Source organism: Amblyomma maculatum, chromosome 3 (assembly GCF_055883805.1).
Source record: "Amblyomma maculatum isolate TAMU_Amacu chromosome 3, ASM5588380v1, whole genome shotgun sequence".
In the NCBI taxonomy this organism is placed as follows: Eukaryota; Metazoa; Arthropoda; class Arachnida; order Ixodida; family Ixodidae; genus Amblyomma; species Amblyomma maculatum.
In genome coordinates this window covers 132,114,268-132,132,909 of record NC_139346.1, presented here as the reverse complement: position 1 = coordinate 132,132,909, position 18,642 = coordinate 132,114,268, and the positions used below count along the sequence as shown (strand labels likewise).

At 43.8% G+C, this 18,642-nt stretch overlaps 2 protein-coding genes across 4 annotated transcripts in view; one reads left to right on the top strand and one right to left on the bottom strand.

Annotated features, from left to right (window-relative positions):
* Positions 1-17,227, bottom strand: part of LOC146196054 (ankyrin repeat domain-containing protein 13D) — a 59,329-nt gene extending 42,102 nt beyond the window's left edge. Inside the window, exons 1-7 of one of the 2 annotated variants that reach the window (XR_014706072.1) lie at positions 16,786-17,227; positions 14,416-14,551; positions 12,398-12,522; positions 11,181-11,226; positions 8,918-8,971; positions 8,538-8,627; positions 2,101-2,290 (exon numbers count right to left, since the gene is read on the bottom strand). Coding sequence is in view for 1 of the 2 variants with exons in the window: in XM_084598062.1 (XP_084454188.1) it covers positions 2,101-2,290; positions 8,538-8,627; positions 8,918-8,971; positions 11,181-11,226; positions 12,398-12,522; positions 14,416-14,551; positions 16,786-16,890 (746 nt within the window). In the remaining variant the exon portion in view is untranslated. The remainder of the gene's footprint in view (positions 1-2,100; positions 2,291-8,537; positions 8,628-8,917; positions 8,972-11,180; positions 11,227-12,397; positions 12,523-14,415; positions 14,552-16,785) is intronic. The other variant, XM_084598062.1, reaches the window with a different exon arrangement.
* Positions 17,228-17,648: 421 nt separating this feature from the next.
* Positions 17,649-18,642, top strand: part of Spt6 (transcription elongation factor Spt6) — a 77,106-nt gene continuing 76,112 nt past the window's right edge. For both annotated transcript variants that reach the window (XM_084598061.1, XM_084598060.1), the window contains exon 1: positions 17,649-17,799. The gene's annotated coding sequence lies outside the window, so the exon portion shown is untranslated. The remainder of the gene's footprint in view (positions 17,800-18,642) is intronic.

Here is an 18,642-nt window from a genome sequence, read left to right as displayed (position 1 = left end):
ACCATCGCATCCCCCTCGGCCGTTTGCCGCGTGACGTTTTCAAGCCGCGCGCGGAAGTAATGAGAGGGGACAGTTCGGCTACGGCAGCGCCGCGCCCATTCCCTAAAGGCGTGCGCATTTGCGGTTATCGTTTCCCGCGCACCAGCACGTGACATTTGCAAGCCATGTGCGTGAATGAACCAGAGAGAACCGGTGGGAACGAGTGGGGAAAAACGCGACAGAGTGAAGCGCAAGGGTGTGCCCATTCTTTTGTCGAGCTAGCTCTCTCCTTTCTCTTTCCCGGCCTTTGTTCGCAGTAGCACGCGCTACGCATGCGCCAAGCCAGCTCAGCCCGTTTTCAGACAGAACGTCGGACGCTTTCCCCAGCGTGTGTTGCGAACCCTCTGCGCACAGCGGCTGATGTGGCTATGGCGCCTGCGGAAGTTAACAAGCGGCAGATCTATCGTTTTTTTTTTTTTTTCTGAGAGTCGTCTGTTTTTATCGTTGTGCTGTACGCGCGGCGTAGCGTAAGATATGGCGTTACGAAGCGGTTTTTTTTTTTTTTTCGGGAGTAATTTATTCTTGCATGTATAAATTAACGAAAGCACGCGGTCAGCTGCGATCATGACACCGGCTTTTAGCATTTTTCGCTTCAAACAGCATTTGCAGCTACTGTACCACGCTTTCCAATATTTTGTGGCAGTGGACTACGCCCGCCCCAAGCGCCGCGTGATAAATCAAACCAGGCTTGTGCAATCAAGCCATCACGGGCAGTCTGCCAAGTTCGCTCCCCGCGGCCGCAGGAGCTATAAAAAGATAAACACACACGCAGCGACGTTATCGCTGCGCAGCATCTTGGCGCGCTATCTTGGCACGCTGCCAAGAAATGAGCTGTGGATGAGACGACCAAAACGGATTGCGGCATGCAAGCGAAAACGCTGCCGATTTCTGCCGCGGCGACACAGAAACCTTGTTTCGAGCTGCCGCGGTGGCTCGAACTGCAGAGGGACGCAGTTCCAACAAGTTGGAAATTTTTTGCTCTGTCGCTGCGGCTCGTCGCTGAGATCGCTTAATCGCTTGCATGTGAGCGAGCTGGCTTTAACACTTTCTTTTTTTTTTTCCCAAATCCTCGAGTGAAAAAGTGAAGGGTGGGTTCATTATGCGAGTGAGTTGATTACGCGACAAATGCGGTATCGTTTTTTCGCATCGTAAGAGCTGTCCCAAGCCGATTTCTGTCTATCAAATTATCGATATATCGAACTATTTCGCGATCCCCTTCGAGTTCGATATATCCGGGTTCGACTGTACATGAAACCTAATGTTTTCAAAGCAGTTTTTGATTTTACAGGGCACCTATGATGTCATTCTTCGGTGCAGAGCAAACAGACATCCTAGAACAGATCACAGAGACATAAAACGGCATTTGAAAGTTGGAGTATCTAAAACACCATGACACGCATCAGGGCATGAGTCGAGAGTACTCCCCTTAAAAATACATGTAAGCAAAACTTACTGTAATAATTTTTTAATTTCCAGAGAACAACGAAGGCAGCCGGTTCTCAAAAGTTGTCGAGTGCTCTGAAGAAATGTGCGAAGGCAATCTATTTTTAAAACGCCACCATAAATGTTTGTTGTGAATCCAGATATACTGCCAAGAGGCTTACTATCCGCCAAGTGTTTCTTGGAATCACGAAAGTTTCTCGCACAGCCAGACACATAGCTGCATGCATGAAATTTCCTTACTAACACGTGTCGTTAAAGCTGAGTCTAGACAAAACTGCATCTAAAAATGCTTCTCAAATGTAGTGGTAAGGCAAAAAAAGGGAATGGCACACTTCAGCAGATGACGCTTGATTCGAATAAAGATGGCTCCAGCATCCGCAAGCGTGACCTGTGCGTGTAACCTAATGGTCATCTGCCCCTGTGCGCCATCTGTTTACCATGCTGTGTGAGGACTGCCTTCAGCGTAAACATTTATACCGTTTAGGCGATAGCATTTATGAAGCAAAGCCACACAATTCACTTCTCAGCGGGAATGAAAAAGCATGAGAGAATAATGTGTTTGCCGTGATTTAATGGGCAGTTGGAGGCTCAGCAGATGGTGCTGTCAAGTGGTCATACCTCTCGAAGTTGATCTTGTCAGTGTCTATGTATGTGGCCACCACGGGAGAGGTGAGGCGTGCTGAAATGGCACTCTGTGAAGGCCGCAGGCTCCCCGCCAGGTCCACATACTCCGGCGGCAGAACCTGCATCTGCTCGACGTGCACCTGGCAGCTGTCGTGGTCCACTTCCATCATCAGCGCCAGGTCTTCTGCAGGCAGCAAAGAGGCACGCTTGCAATGAAACTGTAACAAGGTGTTCTTGTCGCACATTACGTCAAAGCCCATCAAGAACGGCACCAGGAAAACGGTTGAAGATTATGGGGCACAAGGCCGCACAAGCAACAACCAAAGGCCATACCAGCGCTGTTACCAGCCGGTAACAGACCACGCTTGTGGAAACGAAAGCCCCATTCACGAGCTCTGATGTGTGGAAGTCAAAGTGGTCATTGGCACATATGATATTTAAATGATCGTTTTTTTCCCATGTGTCTTGCAGATGACGCCGTCCCCAATAGTACACTGTGGGCTGAATGACACAATGTAAATTTCATCGCATGTCTAAGGCGTCGTTAAGAAAGGAGAGAGGATATAAGGATGTGATCCGGTACCGGAAAAAGAAATAAGACACTCAAGAGAATATGACAAGCCTATCTGATCTGCTCTTTAAAATGACACAGTAAGCACAATGTCACAAATATAGAGCAATGCGCTCAGTGTTTAAAGACAACAAACATGCAGGTTTTACAGAGAACAAAGCTTGTGAAAAAACGATATAATGTGGAAATGGATGACTGGCAGTAAAAGCGTTGCTGAATCTAACTTCTTAGAGTCTAAGGGCTAATATCTAAGATTTACACTCAATTCATGCGATTTTGTCACTAGATTACGTCTCGTACATGCTACCTGAGACTGGACATAGCTGTGTGGCCAAGAACACTCATGAAAGTCTTAGTTGCTTAACAGAAATTATGCTGCAAACCCAATGTAATACTGAAGTCAGAAAGAGTTACAACCCTCTTTTGACTAGGGGTGTGTGAATACCAAACTTCTTGTTGTGAAGAGAATATGAATAGCAAACATTGATTGTAAATCAAAAATATTTTATAACATTTTCAAACATCTTTGAATAAATTTAAATACCAGTACGCCTAACTCAAACTAAAGACACATTCTTTCCCACAAAAAATGTAGCAGTATACACCAATTAAATTTTGTTTGGAACCACAGCCGGCATAATATACTATACCTCTAAGGTATACCAGGCATTTAGTAACTTTAGTACAGTGAAAGCTCTTTAATTCGAACCTTGATAATTAGAATTTTCGGATAATTCGGACTGCACTACTTGGTCCGGCCAAGCTCCATAGAGATCTGTGTATAAAAAAGCCCGTTAATTTGAACGCGAGTCGGTTCCGCTACGGATAATTCGAATTACACGCCGCCGCGTCTAGGCGGCTTGGCGCACATCACACAGCAAAAAAAAAAAGGAAAAGTAAAGAAACATCTTCGCGATCGGTAGGCATAATTAGAGGCTGCGCACGTCCAAACGGGAACAGAAGATGGAACCAGGTAAAACTATGGAAGAGTAGGTAAAACTTAAATGGCACCATGACTGGTGTGGCGGCCGGCCGGCAGCGTTGAAGGGAGGGGACGGTGGCCGCGGCAAGGTCAGTGCATGGCCGCGCAGCGGCGGCTGCTTGCTCTCTCTTCTGCGCAACCTCCGTAGCTCGCAACTAAATAGTCGTTAATTCCAACCCTGTTAATTTGGAAATAGGGATGAGTACTGTCGGCGAGGTTCCAGCCAACGCCCATAAAAGGCCATGATCTCGGACAAGCACTATGGGTTAATTTTTTTTTTTTTTTTTTTTAAGCACGCGAGTCAGCCGCGATCATGACGCTGGCTTTCAGCACCCTTGGTTCCGATGATTGGAGTGGCAGTAGACGGCGCCGCCCGCCCCAGCATGAGCGAACATACTGAAAAGGAGGCTTGCACAACCGGACAAGCGCTGGCACTTTGCCAAGCTCGCTTTCCTCCCCCCTGCTGGAGCTAAAGTAAAAAAATAAACACGCCGTTATTGCTGCGCAGCACCTTGGCGCACTGCCAAGAAATGTGTTGTGGACCGTGACAGCAGAAACGGAGGGACGCGCTAACCACTGAAGCATTTATTATTATTATTTTTTTTTATTCGTAGGCACGAACGGGGCTGGGTGGGTTCATTATGCGAGCGAGTTCGTTACGCGACTAAATACAGTACAGTACATTTACCGTAATACAAATGGTTTTGGTTCTTTTTTCGAGGTCATTCGATAATTCGAACATCGGATAATTCGAACTTTTTCCCCGGTCCTGTGAAGTTCGAATTAACGAGCTTTTACTGTAATTAGTTTAGTAATAAACTTTATTTTGTAGACTAATACCTCCTTTAGAATTTTCAGGTAACAACTGCATGCAGTCGAAAAAGTTTAATGTTACAGGCTGACTTAATGCTCCCAAGAAAGAAGCTTACTGAATGCTGTCACGAAGCACAGCAACTATGAGGCAACTAGAAGGTATCAACAGATAGGGTAGACTCTCACAATCGAAAATGTGTGGTGGTCCGAAGCCTTCTACTACCGGCACCTCTTTCTCTCTTTTTACACTGCCACCTTTCTCCTTTTTTTTATGGCTTGGTTAAGGTGTCCGCACAGAATTGTGACAGATACTGCACCTTTTCTTTGATGCCAACCAATTTTAAACGCCGCTGATGCCTGCTGTACTACGTCTATTTCTATATGCTCTGTAGTGCGGCACTAGAGGAAGCGCCAAATGAAAGGTGCAGCACGGACGCCTGGATCGAATGCCCGGCGGGGTCAGCTTCGTATATGCGTGAATCTCCTGGTGATGTCATGACGTCATAAACGAATGTGACGTCATTATCACTTCCGGTTATTAGACATGGCCGTATGTGACATCATGATGACGTCACCAGGGGTACGAGGCTGATGGCGACGACAAAGCAAAATGCAGGAACGGGCGCCAAAGAGCTGCGCTCTAAAAGTTATTAGTAATGCAAATGCGCTGGTTTATTAATGGAGTGAAATCATGTTAATCAGAATTTCAAGGAACAGGAAAAAAATAACATCCAAAGTATTCGAACATCAAATGCCTACGAAAAGTTCTCCAAGCAACAATCACACCACAGAAGTTTTATTTAAAAAATAGGCAGTGGCCATCTGCTTTTGAGTGAAAATAGAGCGGAAGTGATGATTTTCTATAATTATGTCTTGCTGTATTGCGTGCCCATAGAAGGGAATACCACAGAAGAGCTGCTCCATAATAGTAAGTGGCTTCCTTGATAGGACGAGGCTCCCCACAGTGCTACTAAGGGGACAATATTCAGACCTCCTAAACATTCCTGAATGTTTAGGTCTGAACATTTCGACTAGTGAAAAGGCAGTGTGATTTGAAAAGTAAATACCATATTTTAGGATTGCAAGTCGACCTCTTTTCTAAAATTTGAAAATCCGAAGTTGGGGGGTCAACTTACAATCGAAACCAAAGCATGGCACTATTAACAAGATTAAGAAAAAAACCATATCTGGGAGGCTATGGCGAACTTGTTTGCTCTATGGTTTTAAGTGCAACATTCAGTTACTGTGTGTGCTTCTCGGGAAGAATTTTTCTTTTTTAACTTTTACTAACAAACTGCAGCTGCGGGAGTGTCGCAGTTTACGGAAGAGCCGCTTTTAGAATCACGTCAGTCGCTTCGGGCCACGTGACACAGCAGCACTTCCAGGGAGTGCCGATGGTTGATGGAAGAGCCGACACCGATCATTCGTTGAGTTCGGCTCAATGTGTGTTCGCACTTTCCGACTTTACAACCGGCTACACTCTTCGTCATGAGCTCTCCGGACTCCAGTCCAAAAAGCATTCGGTGCTTGTTCTGTGCAGCGTTCAAGGAGGCGGCTATCATTTATGCCGAAGCAACAACTGCACAGTGGGCTGCAAGTTCGAAGCTTCTAAACGGATTATGCAGGAGTGGCGGTGGCAGCGATACAAAATTTTCAACTGTGATACCATGTGAAGAGGCATCCAAAGGATACAGTTGGTATGCTATCCAGAGAGCTTGCCGTGTATATCGCCGAAATATGCGATTTGAAGTGAAGACGAGTTGTACAGCTAGGCAATAAATTTTCGTTGTCGAGAGCATCCACCGCAGTATGTTTTTCTTTTGTTTTTTTTCCGAGACATGCAATTTGGAGGGTCGACTTACATTCGAGTCTACTTACAATCATGTGTCAAGAGACGACGACGACAAAGTGCTGTGCTCGCGTATGGAATGTGGAGAACAACGAAGTGTGTGTGATTCGTGCTGGGCACCGCTGGTTTGAAGTTGTTTGTCAGCTACCCCTTTGCAAATATCTGTAAATATATCCGTGTATTATTAGTTGGAGGTGCGGGCTAGCCTATAGCAAGCACAGAACTCCGCAGTGGTCTTCAGCTTCCTAGCTTTTTAGTCATGCCCAGCAACGAGGCCGCACTATCGGCATCCCTTACCCTGGCTTTCATCATTGCCCACCTGCGCGATCCCGGAACCTTCAATGGAGTGGACGGTGCTGATGTGGAGGACTGGCTAGCTATGTATGAGCGCGTGAGCGTACACAACAGGTGGGGCCCGACTATGAAGTTGGCTAACGTCATTTTCTACCTGACGGGCACTGCAAGGGTCTGGTTCGAGACCCACGAGGAGGAACTAAGCAAAAACTTTCCAGCTTATTTGGTAAGCCAATCGGATGTCACCTAGCCCCGCAGAAGGAGCTCGCGTGCTGAAAACAATCGTGCACAGAATCGTATGTGTCATACATTCAAGACATTTTGGCTCTTTGCATGAAAGTTGAGCCCGCAATGTCAGACAGTGCTAAAGTTGGTCACGTAGTAAAGGGAATAGCAGATGACGCCTTCAACTTGCTCGTGTACAAGGGCTGCGAAACGGTTGACCGATCTTAAAAGAATGCCGCCGGTTTGAACAAGTGAGAAGCGGCCGTATTTCCTCTCAGTTCACGCGGCGGCCAAACACAGTTGCAACATTCTCTGCGTGGACTCGACCCCACCTTGCCCTATGTAACATTTGCTTACAATTCGTCGTGGCATGACACCACAGGCTATTCACCTTTTTATCTTTTATTTGGTTAACATGCTGCATTGCCATTGGATACACTGCTGCCGCCATCTTTGGAGTCGACTACAGAGTATGCACGTGACACCATCACTCAAGCAACTATGCTCCGTGAAATCGCTCGTGACCGTGTCACCGCCTCTCAGACCTACCAACCGCCGGCATCACCCAGTACACTACGCCCCAGGATCACTCGTTCTCATTTGGTCTCCTTCTCGGCGTGTCGTCTTTCTGAGAAGCTCCTTCACCAGTACAACGGCCCTTATAGTGTGCTAAGTCAGGTGACCGACGTGACATATGAGGTTGCCCCTCTTGATTTCATTCTCCGACATCATCCACCCGCCCTGCCACCGACGTTATTCACGTAGTTCGCCTCAAATCATACCATACACCTGATCCGTCTTGTACTTAGCAGCGGGAGTTATGTCAAGGGACGACGATGACAAAGTGCCGTGCTCGCGTATGGAATGTGGAGAATGACGAAGTGTGTGTGATTCGTGCTGGGCGCCGCTGGCCTGAAGTTGTTCGTCAGCTACCCCTTTGTAGATATCTGTAAATACATCCGTGTATCTACGTTACACATGTAAAAATGGTATTATTCACAGCTGTTAGAAGCTCTGAATATCTGCAGAGCCCAATGTTTTACTATTTCTGAAGTCGGGTGACAAGTGTTAATTTCCATGGTACTAACAAAGCAGAAGTGGATTTACATTGGCTTAGCAAGTTTCCCTTAACCAAGCTTAGCACTCTTTATTGATACTGCCAGCCCTATGGAGGGCCATTACAGGAGTGGAAACACAAAGAAAAGAAAACGAGCAATGCCAACACATCTAATTAGGTTAAGCGTGCAATACATATATAAGTAACAACTAATTAATTACAAGGACCCGAAATTTTTGCAATGCATAACAACACTGCATTACAAAAAAATCAATCTCTCTTAAAGCCATGTATTAAAAAAATCTCACATGAACAAAAACAACAAAATAACAAAACGCACACATAGTTAATAGTACACTGCACATTCAATAAATAACACTGTCTAAATTATTCACAAAAGCATTAGAAGAAGTAGACAAAACTACAAAATCGAGAAACATGTTCCAGTCTTTTATCAATCAGGGGAGGAAACTATACTTGAATGTATCATTATGAGTTACTAAAGAAGGAATATACATGCTGTGGCAGTGTCTAGATATTTCATTAGTAAAAACTTCAAAATATTCCATCCTATTGACCTTTATTTATTGCACTCGATTCTTTTACAGCATTTATGCAGTGTGCTCAAGGCTGCACTTACCTTGTGCCTTGAATATGTAGCTTCTTCTCCCACGTGTACCACTGGACTGGTCAAAGTCAAGGAGAGTCGTGTCGATCCGGACTTTGGCTCCTACAGAGAAGCCAAGGTAAGAATGAACATAGAGTACGGAACGCAGAGTAGAATAACAAAAGCAGCAACCCATGGTGAGAAGAACCAAACACAATCTAAATCTGTATTAAAACAATTTTTTTTTTACTATCCTATCAAAGTCTTCCCCCAACTTCACAAAGTAATTTTACTCTGTGAAGTTTTAGCTCCACGAAACCTTACGACTCCATACAATGGTGTAACTTGCACACTCTGCATTCCAGAAGATTTTGCTTTCAAAGCAGAGCAAGAGGCAGCAGCACGAAACCTACCACTTTTATAGACCCTGTAGGTATCACTTGGACATGCCCTGGATAACAGTGGCACTGAAAAAAACAAAACAATAAGTAAATAATTATGCAGAGTTAGAAAATTGCACTGTTCGAGCGCCCAGATTCTGTTTTTATTTGTTGAAAATGGTCATTTACTTAGGTGTAGAACTGCGATGCACTTGCTGTACAGACAGAGGCCCAAGCATTCTAGAGAACAATTTGCTTTGTTCTCTCAACAATGTGATCATTTCTTAACTCCTCAAGAATTCGTTTTGTCCCACATACCTGGTGCATTGTTCAGCCCTGTTACACAACACATAATGTCAAAGAAAAATATTTGAAATTTCAAACACAAATTGAATATGTTTGTTATCCGACTCATATTCGAAAAACTGATAGTCGGAAATTTCTGAATATTCGAAAATGACAGAATACACTGAAAATTTTCGAATTCACCACAGTTTTGCCATGCTGCATGCTTCACCGCATTGCTTGACTGTGGGGACCGTGCAGTGAAGTATCCTCAAACTGCGATGGGGCTGTTTTGTGAGGAGGGCTTTCCTGACAGGCATAGATCAGATCAAAGTACTGTGATGCGAACAGTTTCCTGCAGTTCTTTTAGGCCTATTCGATGATGTGAGCTTTTGGTTAATTAGTTTAGACATTTTATTTTGGTGACTTGAGGGCCAACATAACGCGAGTTTAGTGTATTCAGCAGCGATGTGAAAGCTTCGCTCGGTTTCACGCAGGTCCTTCTCGCATAAAATATATATACTGTATTTATCAGTATGGTATACACAAGAACAGCAATGTTTGCTACTTCGTATATTCCCATTTTTCTTTTTTAGCTGATCGCATATTAAATATTAGACGGCATTTTTTTCTTGTTATACTCGTACTTGAAAATTTCAATACCTGCTCACCTCTACAAGCAACCAACTATGCGAAAATGCCACCCACTACCCTGACAACAATGGACACACTTTTCACAAAGAAAGAGAACAGCGACAAAGAATGGAACATGTAGACAAGCCCAGTGCTAAATGCAGCTCCAATTCTTCATGCTTGCTCCATCCTTTGCCGTTACGCTGTTTCCTTTTGAAGAACCATGCATCCAGGAGCTCAAATTTCTGTTTATATTAAAGAGCATACATAGTACAAAAATAGGGTCTGAAATTCCCGCTCATGTCCATGACAGAGAACCTTAGGTGTCCTCTGTACATCTCGAGTTGATAATCATAACATAACTTGACTCCTCCAGTACGTCCTTCAGTACATGACACCTCCAGTATGTCCTAATTTTTCAAAAATGAGGTAGTGTATAACAAGTTCAGTCGAACCTGCTCATAACCAATGCGACCGTCAAGCATCGTTTGTTCCTTATATTCCCTTATACTGCTTATAAGCATTACATAACAACATCAAGGGAGACTTTTGTGGTGCACTGTTTATGGGTATCCATGAGTGACTACTGGCCTGGCCAAGCTCTCACCCTGAAGGCAAGCTTCCATGCGTTATAACTGTCATCATGCATTTAAGTATGGGGTACATATCAGTCAGAGGCATACCCGAAAATAATTTCTGTGTCTCTACGCATATAGTTTGCAAGAACATCATATTTGCTCAGCACTAACATCCGACAACCTTTTGCACAAAGCTATGATGTGTGGGTGCAGCACCAGCCACCACTTTTCAAGCACCGTCCCAGCTCAAGTAAATTTTCTGCTTGGCTTCTCATACAGCAGTGCTCCCAGTGAAGTGACGCTGTAACAGCCCCTACCGAAGATATTGCCATATGTGTGGTTCAAATGGCTAAACAAGAGTCTAAATATTTTCATACAGCAAGCAGAAAGTAGGTATCAATGCGCAGATAATATCTGTTACATCATAAATAAGGTGTTGCCTGCAAAAGTTCATGAACTGAGGTCACAAAAGGGGGAGGTTCAAAATCAGTCTGCGTATAAAATTGATTTGGTCATTGCTACCAAACTGGGCAGAAATCATCACACTAAATATCTGATCTAAACATATGAGCCAGCTCCTGCAGTTCAATTATAACAATGCAACCCTTCTGCGTGCACATGGACACATAAAAAGAACCCAATGCACCAAGATAAGACAATCTGCCTCCTTCCTTGATACAGCACTGCTCTGTCATAGTCACAACTTCACGCAAACGTACCATAAGCTTGCATAAATCAGAAAAATGGAGCCGAGGCAACACATCTAATGCTGCATTAGTATGTAAAGTCAGTCCACTCACCCCAGCTTGTAAACTCCCATCTCATCTCCACATAGAAGTCAGGGGTCTGCACAGAAATTAAAAAAATATATATAAAGAGGGCAAAACACCATTCCATGTTTAGCATGTGAGCAACGTTAGCAATGACAACATCAACTTGAGTTATATATGCCATAAAAGAAGCTACTACAAACTGCTTTCCTCGGCAATGACATTGATGTAGTTGGCTGAAATCACCTTGGAGCAGCTTTTGAAGCAGGCAAAGGTGCAGTTTGGCATAGGAAAGTGACCGCTTGGCACAAACATATGCTTAATTTTTTAGTGCAGAAGTCGATTTTATTTTTCTTTCCTCTTTTGCTCATGTTTGCATGCATCTTTCCCTATTCCAGTAAATATGTTTGTACGTGAAATTGCAGTGAAAAAAAAAAAAAAAAAAAAAAAAACATTAAACAGTCACAGTGCATTGCGATCCGCTACCATAATCCGTTTGCAGTTGTCCCTGTGCAGTGGTAGGTGCATATTCCTTAGAACTCTCGGCACATGCGCACATAACTCCCCATGGATTGTGCAGAACCAAAACGGCATTTAAAACGTTGTCCTAGGAGTAATCGACAAAAACCCTGCAGCCTGATGGTATGTAGGGTATATAGGGCATCTGGAATCCTCTGGGTTGGCCGTCTCTAGACACCCCTCAAAGTGGGGCAGAGTAGTTCCGTGGGCACAGTTTTTTCAGAAATTCGGGAAAAAATCCGGTTTTACCCGAATTTTAAGGAATGTGGTTAAGGTGCCGAAATTGAGTAAAATCAAGTTTTACCCGCAAATGGACAACCCTCCGAATACAGTACACTATAACCAGATGCCTGCGTTATTGCGGAAATGGTGAAACGAAGACAGGCAGAAACCATGGAAAACTAAGGTAACAACTGTGGTTTATATGAAAAATACCACTTAAAAAAAGATAGCCTTTAGCAATTTCCTCTTTTAACAGAGCTGCACAACACCTGCTGACCAATTCCTAAGTCCCTTGCATCTTATCTTGATGCACGGAAGCACCAGAACTTGCATGTATCTTCAATAATAAACTGCTCTTGGCACTCCTACTGAGACTAATAGGAAAGGCATGCCACACAGCTATGTGTAATGGCTGCCTCAGCCTCAGCCACAGCCAACTAAGTGGTGAATGTACTATATGATATAACCTCACACATCGTGAGCTCTCAAAGGCAGCTGGTACTTACGTCCCGGATGCGCTTCAGGAGATCTGGGATACCCCCAACCGACGAGCTGTAGCGCTGGAGGTCTCGTTGGGTGAGGACCTCTGCCAGGAGCTCGGGATCACCGGTGCTCACTGCTTCATGGACCACTGGGTAGCGGAGCGAATGAGAAAAATAAAGAACACTGCCACGGTGGATGATGCTACAGGCTCGAGTCACCCATGTATGGTGTAGACATATCAAACAATGCTCTCAAAGATGGTGCTTCTTTTTTTTTTTCTGCAACACAAAACCAAAGAGTGCAACAGCAAAAGCTGCCAGGACTAACTGCCAGGACTAAATGCCATGGCCTACAGGCAAGAACAGCAAACAGCATGAGACCATTCAAATGATAACTAAGTTTGTTCAGCGTGCTTTTTTCCCCCCCTTTTTTTTTTCAACGAAAACCAAATGAAAACATTTCGCCTATTCTGCCATTACCTGCCCAGGGGAAGTGCTTTATTTCACATGGTTCCCACAAGAGGGATGCACATGCTAAAACATTTTGTAGTGGTCTGGTGCCATTTAGTAGTGTGAGCACATATCACCTGATGCAGTCAAGTGCACATAATATCCAGACAACCACAACAAATTTCATACATTTTGCAAACGATTTAGCAACCTGAGCAAGGAAGCTGGGAGTGTGAAGTGTCAGAGGATGTGAGGCCTCAGGAGCAAAGCTTTATGTGCATAGGCAAATGACATCAGCTGCCCCAGTGGGCTTTTTGCCCGCTAACTTTTGCGTGCAAGCTACAGCATATAATTTCAATTATGTCACCTATTTCTTTGATGACAAATGAGAAAACTGCTTAAGCTTTGCCTTAACAGTAGATACAATAGTGCCTTTAACGTTGCCTTTTCATTCTGCGATTTTCTGCACTGAGAGACTGGCACAGTGGTTGGCAAAGTGTTAAACAGCTTTAGGTACTAGTTCAGTTTTGGGCGAAAGGAAAGTGCAGTATCTGCCTAACTTCTCGGCGGACAACATACACTTACAATCAATGGCATGCAATTAAAGGTACTTATGTCGTTGTTGCAAATCCCTGTCGCAAATAGCCTACCAATTGGACTAGCAGATGGATTATAGGAAGTGAAATTGTTTGGCTTATGGGGCTTGTCCCAAAGCGACTCAGCACGCCACAGTGAAGGGACTCCGGAAATTTCGACCACCTGGGGTTCTTTAACGTGTACTGACATCGTGTAGAACAGTGCGAAAAAAACGACAGGGATGAAGGAAGACAACAAGACGAGCGCTGACTTTCAACTGACAAGTTTATGCATGCCTGCATCCATATATATGAACACGTTCACACAATAAAAGAAACAAGAACAACTAAACAAACACCGGAAAGTGTAAGAATTCAATCGAACCATGTGTCATCCAGAATTTCACAACGCATCACTTTCTCGTGTTCATAAATCTTACTTCACGTTCCGATAAAGCTATAGACGGGCTGCTGATACAAGTTTCCTTTATCCTATTGATTTCTTTTGCTTCTAAAATCTCCCGAACTGTCTGGTCATTATGCCGATTGATTATTTTTGCTTCCTCTAGAAATGGCTGGCAAGCGTCGCTTTTACAGTCCCTGCAGTGTATGCCCATAGTTTCTTTTACCGTACCAAAAACATTATTGTGATGCTCCATTAGTCTTTCGTTAATACACCGTAAAATGAAATTTCGTCTTTCGTAAAATTAAAAATAAGTTTGACTTTGCTAAAAGCAGTCGCTTGTGCCGAATAACAACTTGCTTATATAATTGCCACTTCATCACTTTCATGTTTAGAAACACACATCAAATCAGAATTGGACATCATTATTAAACATTTTTCTTACACTCATGCATACAACTGACAGTAACAGCTCCACATGAATATAAGCAAAATAAAATTTCACAGACAAGTATATTAAACAAAGCGTGTTCCAATGATGGATGTGACGATTGTGTTTTGACTATTTGTACATCAAAGTTATGAACCTCTACGTGCTAAGCCAGACGTCATACCCGTGTAACCATCGTTGTTCTCTACGTTGACGTTGGCCCCGTGATTGAGAAGTATCTTGGACGCCTCGAGGTGGCCCAAGGTTACCGCCAGCATAAGGGCTGTCCTCCCTCGACAGTCACGCTGCTCAATGTTTTCCTGAAATAGCACAGACAGGGCCCAGTTCCAATGCCATGAAATGTCCAAGCAAATGTGGGCAGCATCTGCTACAATGTGCGGCGTGCACATGAATGCTGCCAAAAAGTTTACTTGCCGAGCTGCCCTGTGGCATTCCTACAGAAGAACCTTAAAATAATGACATAAAAGAAGATCGAACAGCTAGCCATCTGGAGGCTTTGAAGCAAGACATGGCTTTTTAACTTAGTTACAGTTTAGTAGAACAGCAACAGGGGCCTTAGTGACCATCGTAGATGCAATGGAAAAGATTTTTTTTTACTCCTAACATACGCATCTCTGTCTTTGTGGCAACCGCCACAGCATTTGTTAAATGAGCACATATGGCAGCCACAGGCTTGGTTTGGTTTGTGGAGTTCCCAAACGTCCCAAAGTGACTCAGACTAGGAGACGCGGTAGTGGAAGGCTCCAGAAAGTTCGACCACCTGGGGTCCCTTGGTGTGCACAGCACAAGGGTGCCTTGCTTTTCGCATCCATCAAAAAGTGGTCGCCGCGGCCGGGGTTCGATTCCTTAGGCACAGTATAGTCGAGCGCCCTAACCACTGCACCACCACCACAGGCAGTGCCACAATAACTTAAATGATCATAAAATGTATCAGTTATATGGTAGAAACCACTTCCACTCTATAAGTTTTGCTAGCATGCATATACATCCATATTACATTTCCCTCTGAAATGATCATTAACATGCAAGAGCAATGCATGGTAGAATTTTCAACAGTGACCATTCAACAGTTGTGAAAGTTATTCTAATGCTTGTGAAAAAAATAAAAAAATACATGCAGGTTGGCAAAACTAATTTTCTTTTCTAAGCTTTTCATGAGCTTCCCACACATGTAAGGGTGAGGGTATCCTGTAACCGCACATGTAGCTGTAACTAATACACTTTAGAGGTGCACAATAGCAGTGCTCAGCTGTGCTGGCCTGAATCTTTGAAAGTCTAGGAACACTCCTCTCACCTCTCCAAGTAATACTCGCAGATTTCACCACCTTCTGTCATATTATATTTCAGTGAACATAGCAACGGCACAGTCAGTGCACAGAAGCTCAAATGCACAGCACATTTCTTAGCAAAGACATGTTTCTATTGCCCTTCCCTGTTTACTGCAACCTGCTCTGTTTGAGCTGCAAATATGAAGCAGGGAGACACGAGATAAGCTGTACCAGTTTTGCACTATGAAAGACAAGCCACACTGAGCATATTGTCCTGATTACCCCTGACAACTGACTTAGTCATGCATTTGTGACAAGGAAAATCTTGCTAAGTTTGCATGCTGCACAGTCAATATCATTAATCTTGCTAAGTTCGCATGCTGCACAGTGAATATCATTAATGCCACATTATGCGCCCGCACTTTTCAATGCAATGGAGTACATGTGCAAATTGAGCAAAAGATACCAGCCTCATTCACTTGTCGTATTTCAGCTGTCTTCTGTAGCCTGGGACTATCTTAAATTCATCTGCTAATCAGCATTTTGTGGGTTCCGGACATTATAAAAGCTAGTTAACTGAGACATATTGGGCAAAGCACACCTAGCGTACCTCGAAGACATTACTTCCGAGAGAACTGGATCTCTAATAACGACGTCATAACACACACACACAAAAAAAGAACTATTATTTCTTGTACCTCGATAGGTTTATGCGAATTTAAGGGTAGCCAACCCTTCATCAAGAAAAACATATTTTCTATTTACAAAAGGCAATGTAGGACGAAAAAACCAAGTGAAATTACGTAAGCAAACGTGCAGTGCACTTGAAGCGGGGTAATAAAAGAAAAAAATGCAAGACAGGCGTCATAATACCACAGCTCCACAAACCTCTTATCACACATACGTTGGGTCATACGTTGTTTTGACCAATACCGACTCGGTCTTGGTTTTGACAGCCGCTCTTATGACAAGCCAACACGGTTTTAGTAACTGTGATCCCAGTTAACAGGTGAGCGAAATGATGATCTAAAATACAGCAAACAGAAAGAACGCCGCGGCGAAACTACACCAAAAATATTTCGTTCCGGCTGCTCACCCAAAGAAAAATTTAGCAGTTCCAAACGCCTAGTTTCAAAAGGCAAAAACGATGGCTACGTCAACGCGCACTACACTATCCGCGCTATCATTTAAAGTGATCTCAAAACCTATTTGTACAGCCGAGTTTGATCGAGAAGTGGAATGGATCAAAACAACCGATAACTCACTGTGCTCTTTTCGAGGAGTGCTTTTAGGCCGTCGTAGTCATTATGCCAGGCCAGCCAGTGGAGGGGATACTCCTCTTGCAACGCCGCTCGTAGCTTTTCCGACATGCTTACGTTACGTCGGCCTTCGTTGATTTGAAATGGTGCTAAGGCGATAAGTCATTGCATCCGATGCGAAGAGAGCATGGAACGTTCTCACGGGCACAGCGCTCTAAAATCAGACCGCAGCCTCCACTATGGCGTTGAAAGAAATAAACAAAAAATACCGCCTGGATAAATGCAGGAAGCAGGGCTGCTGTCAAAGAGGCAGTTAGCGCCACAGTGAAGCCACTTCAGCTCGAGACATTTTTGAGTTCTGTTTGGTTTCCTGAAAGGATATCTGTAAAAACGCTGATTTGGAAACGCATCGACAAAGCGCTCAGTTCGAAGCAGTTCGAAGACATACGCATGATAGAAGCATGGTAGAAGGAGCATTGATCTACCATGCATTGACTTTGGACGTGTGCTCACAAGTTACCATGTAAAGTCGAAATAAACAAGACAAACTTTATGTTCATTGTCAATTCTCATCAAGTAAATTATTCAGTTAATGAGCTGAAGGTTTCCTTGGTGCATTGATGACTAACTTAAAAGGTTACACGCGAAACGAAACTGAAACTTCACAAAACTACTTTTCCCCTGAAAATAAACGTATAACCTTAATTTTGAAAGTTAAAGTTTTAGTTCAGGTGTTCAAGTCTCTAAGAGTAAGACATTAACAGTGGTGTCAAATTAGAACACGGCGTCTGTATGCTGCTCTGCGATCCAATCAGAAGCGGTTAATGCATGGGTCTGAGCGGTCGGAGCGTCATCGTCATTTTTACAAAAGTGCTTGTAGCGCCCTCGCACGCTCTGTCCTGTTTTGAAGAGCTGCGTATTTTGCGTGTTTTTCGGCATCAAGCCGAATTTGCCAAGAAACAAAGTGTACACTTGAGGATAATAAAGTTACAAGCCCAGAGCGAATCTTTGACGTCGCCGGTAAGCTTTTTTCACGATGTCGCACAAAATTAAAAGCATGATCACTTAATGCGCGAGCTGCAAGTACGACTCCGTCCTAGGCCTGACTAGCGAAAGCCAGAGTCATTTTCCTTCTTTATGCGTCTCTTGCCAATTACCCACCATTAGTTTACGCAAAAGTACCGTTGTGTGCAAAATTTGAGCGAGAAATGCGACACTATGAGATGTTTAGTATTGATCCAGTTTTCTTTATTTAGTTTGTTATGGCCAACATGCCATACTTGTGGAGAGCGTCGTCTGAGCGTTCTTGACCTTTCTCAACGGAGCCTTCGTCGGACTGTTCGTATGGCCTTGTGTCGGCGAAAGAAATTATATTGGACCAAATAATTGTGCTTCTTTTTTCTGGTGAAGTTAAAGGACCCATTTCATGTAGTTCTGTTTAATTCCTTGAAAAGTCTGCTAAGCACCGATTTGCAAGAAGGGAACAACACAGCACAATAAGGCATGCAGATTTACTGCATAGTAAAAGGAGGCTTTCTTGGCACCATATTTCAAATAATAAGTACGAAGAAAGCTCTAATTTCTTGGCATTCTTGAGAATAAAAGACCCGATGCACAAGCGCTTTTACTGTGAACAGCGTTGCTTTCATTTATGAGCCCTTCGGTGGTTTTGATGACTTTTGCTGGCATGTGGTGGTTGGTGGTGGTGGTGCGAGTTTTCTGGAAGCATGAAGATGTTTTATTTTATGTTGTGGTAATTATTCGCCTATCTGTAAGACTTCCAGTGCTGGATTTTGCTAATGGCATTAACCTGCGACATCCTGACTTCATGCTCATAATATGCTTCACTAGAGAAAACGGGAG